At 43.9% G+C, this 4372-nt stretch overlaps 1 protein-coding gene across 1 annotated transcript; it reads right to left on the bottom strand.

Moving 5' to 3' along the window:
• Nucleotides 1-837: 837 nt before the first annotated feature.
• Nucleotides 838-1272, bottom strand: LOC106750249 (stromelysin-3-like). The gene has a single exon (XM_014630450.1). The coding sequence runs from the start codon at nt 1270-1272 to the stop codon at nt 838-840; it is 435 nt and encodes a 144-aa protein (XP_014485936.1).
• Nucleotides 1273-4372: the final 3100 nt, after the last annotated feature.

Raw genomic sequence — 4372 nt, 5'->3', positions numbered from 1 at the left:
GACGTTCTTTGGTTATTAACGCGTACTTTACGATGCGCGATCTTTCTCTCTCTCTCTCTCTCGTAGTTAAGACGGGAATGAAAGAAAAACAAATTTATGCAGAGCTATTGGATAATCGTGGTCGTTCGTTGTATTCTTATTTTTCTTTCCTTCTATGTCTTTTCTCTTTCTTTCTTACATTATTGTTTCCCCTTCTCCTCTTCTTCTTTTCTCGTTGCCGTTGCAAAGGAGACGATTTTGATTAATCCACCGAGCAGGTTTCATAATTGTTTTATCAAATTGTTTCGCGGTCAACTAACACCTATGAACAGCAGGTCGAACTTGCCGGTAGCCGTAACGAGTTTGTCAAAATCATTAAATTTGTAATAGAAATGGTTTTTAACGAAGTATAAATATCCGTCAATATATCGAAATGCGGTCTTCATCCCGGTCGGTATTCCTGGAAATATCTCGTCGATTGAACGATGACTCATGATTCGTGTTGAACAATCGTCTATTTCCCTGACTATGTGATCGTTGTACATAACGAACTCTGTTCTTTGTTGGTGTTTATTGCGGTATTGATTCTGGCTGTAGGTGGAAGACCGAAATCGTTGAACGAAAGTTTTTGGATTAATTCGTAACTGGGACATGACACCACGTATATGATATTATCTGCAAATATCATCAGGTTGCCCGTAGGTTTCTGATATGCAGGTGTTAAGTGTGTGAAGTTGTTAGGGAGAAATTGCATGTAATCTGATATTACAATCGGTTTTTCATAAGTATTTTCGTTGATATTAATAGGCCATATGTACTTTTCATATGCAATATATAGTCGATTGTTTATGATTAATATTATATCAAGATCTCGTACGACACACGGTTCATGATTGATGTTTTTCGATGTTGTTGTTGTTGTTGTTGTAACAACAGCTGTAGTGGTGGTGGTAGGTGGTATTTAGTTGTAGAACCATGGTAATTAGCACCATATGGATATCGAATATGAAAAATATCATCGAAGTTCAATGTAATAGGAAATTTTGTTTTGCTGGGCGCCATCGCAAACACAATCGAATCCTTGTGTTCACTGTGATGTAAACCTAATGTGTGGCCGATTTCATGCGCGATTACGTACAACAGGCTGTGCGTGCGAGGAGGATTTCTACTAATATGAATATGCCACGATTCCGCTCTATCTACGTGCACCTCCGTGACGTAACCTTCATCTCCGTTGGGAAAGGATGCGTGAGCGAGTACACCACCGGGGCCGTCTATAGAACACGGGCACATATCAGTAATTTTCTTGTCGATATTCGTGTGAAGGCCCTCACGATACGATAACAATATGTCGGGATTCAGAGATACGCATTAAAAGTTAACAATGAATTTGCCGCCCACAGATCGAACGCGGCCTGCGTCACTTTCATAGTTTCCTCGTCGGCGAGATGAAAATTCCACATGAGATGTTTCTTTGGCCAGATATTGTTTCTGCTTCGATCCGTCTGATCCGAAAGGTCTGGGAGGCCGCATCGCGGTTAGCGCATTTTGTCCAAAGTGATTTTATTCAGTTCATGATTCTTGTCCAGGTATTGTTACGTCGCGCTCGGCCGCGGTTATCTATAATTCTCGGGCCACGAGAGGGGCTAGATTTTTTTCGGGTGGTCAGGCTTATGCAGCCCTACCCTGAGATACGCGCTAACAAATAGTCCCGTTTGATGTATGACTTAATTGTTATTACCTACCGGTGATGATAGTTCCAGAGCGGTGACTCCGGGGTGCTGTCAGTGGCAGTTGTACTCGGGGAGCGGTCCTCGTTGGTAAGAACTGGATCGCTCTTAATGTTCACATGGCGTCTGCACTTGTGTGTCGTGGGATTGAATCCACTGGCGGACCCGTTGTTGTCGGTATAAGGAGCTTCGAGACGTGGCACGGAGTTCTTTCAATGAAGGAAGGGGGGATGTAGATTCCCCGAAGTAAGCATGTAGAGTTTCGGTTCTCAAGATCTTGTAATATTCGGGACGCGGGTCCCTTGGCGATGATGTACGACGGACCTTGGTCATTTTGAATTCGTCTAAGTCGATCGGTATCAACTTATATTTGCACAGTTTATTCACACGCGGGGTCAGCGGTCGCGGCGCTCCACTGGGGTAGACGCATGTGGAGGTTCCGTTGGGAGAGGACTTGATGGGTATGAAGAGAGGGAAGGGTTGGATAAACCAACGAAGGAGTTGAATTCGCGGGTGGCGGGTGAGCTGACGCACCAGCTTGCGACGTTGGTATTTGCGACCGCCGGGTCGTTTCCTTTTCTGGGGCATAAGCAACATAAACTCGGGACACTGCAACCGGTTGATACAAGAGATGTGGGCGTGCAGCTGTCCTGCACCTATCTCCTCCCACACTCGTGACGCAATCAGGTTGGCGGGTGCCGGTTACACTTGGGGTTGCCTCGAAGGCCTCGTACGAGCGTGCAGCTATCCTGCACCTGGTGAGCTCTCGCTTAAGGGTGTTCGTAAAGACAACGGCAAGGGTTGAGCGATAGAAGATTGGTTAGCCCGAGGTTTCCTTGTGATCCCCGCACGAGCGTGCCGCTGTCCGGCACCGGTGAGCTCTCGCGTGGAGGATTAAGTTTACCATGCGATCTTCATACGAGCGTGCCGCTGTTCGGCACCAGCTCTCGTGTGAAAGATCAAGCTTGTCACACGATCTCCGCACGAGCGTGCCGCTGTCCGGCACCGGTAAGCTCTCGTTGGAGGATCTTCGTGAACAACGGCAGGAAAAATGGATATAGTCGATACGGGGTGGTTTGAAATGGAACGGAGTGGGATTTCTAAAGGTAGTATAAACTTGGTACTAAACCGTTGGTTAAATATGTATATTCTAAAAGTAAATCTTTGGTAGTACAGTACAAGATTCAGTCTAGAGAGTGTCGAGATTGAAATATTCTAAGTCTCGATTTCGACAGAATATTCTAAGTCTCGATTTCGACAAAAATATTCTAAATCTAGGTTTCGACAAAAATATTCTAAGTTAGATTTTGACAAAAATATTCTAACTTTAGACTTTGACACAAAAAATACATTTAAGGTTAAATGCTTAACCAAAGTTAGGAGGTTGGTGCTTGGAGAGGAGTGCACCGGACCGCGTCCGCGGATGAACTGACGTTTTTAGGCTCAGGGGCCCTCTTTTATACCCAACGGACGGGGCTGGTGTCGAGTTGTAGGTGGCGGTTAGTGTCGCTTGGGATATGTGTAGGCGTTCTGATTGGCTATGTAGGAGGTTTGGTGAAATTCCTCTAGGGAGTAGGTGTTATCAATTCTGATTGGTCTAGGACTATGGAGGAGGCTTTTGATTGGTCGAGGAGGTTTTTCGAGTGTCTTAGAGTGTGGTTCTGTTTTTACTAAGACTAGGGTTTGGAGTCGAGGATTCTGATTGGTCCTGGGGGTGTTCTAAGTGTTTTAATTGGGTGGAGCTGGTTTTAGGTAAGAAGGAAAGGAGATAAGGATTTCTAGGTTTGTCTTTTGATCCGATTTTAGTTTTTAAAGAATGTTTTACAGGAATGACGTGGATTTGAGGCTTATCGACAGAAGAAGGCAAAGGGGAAGGGAAAGAAAAATAGGATCTAGGTTTTTCGCTGGATGTGACACGCGTCAGACGTGACAGTATTTTATAATATTCTTGAAATAATCCGAGAGCGTGACGTAAGACTTTTTCCATATTTCTCAATGACATTGACAACATCTCGGTTTTAGGATAGCCATATTTTCATAAATATACGAGTGCCACTTTTGCATCGTTGAATTCTTCCACGATTGTAACGATGTACCACACACCGACCGTGAATGCGACCGGATGCATCTGGAGTCGGGAAACAATAATACAACGATAAGATAACGGTCGTGATAAGTTTGATCACTGACGATGAATCGGGCGGCCATGTGTTCATTTTTAGCACATGCTACACAATGCGCGAAATGTTACACGATGCGTTGTGGGTGTGTGATAAATTACAGCGTAGTAAAATCTAATCATTGACGATGAATCGGACGACCGTGTGTATATTTTTAGCACATGCTACACGATGCGTTATGTGTGATAAATTACAGTGTAGTAATGTTTGGTATCCAAGAATTGAGCGAACTCTCCATTCTTAACCTTTTCACATATATTTTGTCTCCTCGTTTGCGTAATGTCTTTTCTATTAAATAAACATTGGGATTGACGACTCGTTGTAATTCGTGTTCGTAAAAACTGCCTGATATCGCATTACCGCTATAATCTTTCAGAAGATACGTTACACGTTTGGTCCATTTTATCTTAGCGATGCGAAAGATTTCGGTGGATCAATTAGGTGTGTATCCTTTTTCGAACATCGTTTTGAATTTGCTCACAC

This window comes from Dinoponera quadriceps, unplaced genomic scaffold (assembly GCF_001313825.1).
Source record: "Dinoponera quadriceps isolate SergipeBrazil2010 unplaced genomic scaffold, ASM131382v1 scaffold5330, whole genome shotgun sequence".
In the NCBI taxonomy this organism is placed as follows: Eukaryota; Metazoa; Arthropoda; class Insecta; order Hymenoptera; family Formicidae; genus Dinoponera; species Dinoponera quadriceps.
Note: the sequence above shows the minus strand (reverse complement) of the source record. Positions and strands in the feature narration are given on the sequence as shown.

Coding starts and splice junctions, on each gene's coding strand:
- LOC106750249 (XM_014630450.1), bottom strand. CDS start 1,272: ATGTGCCCGTGTTCTATAGACGGCCCCGGTGGTGTACTCGCTCACGCA.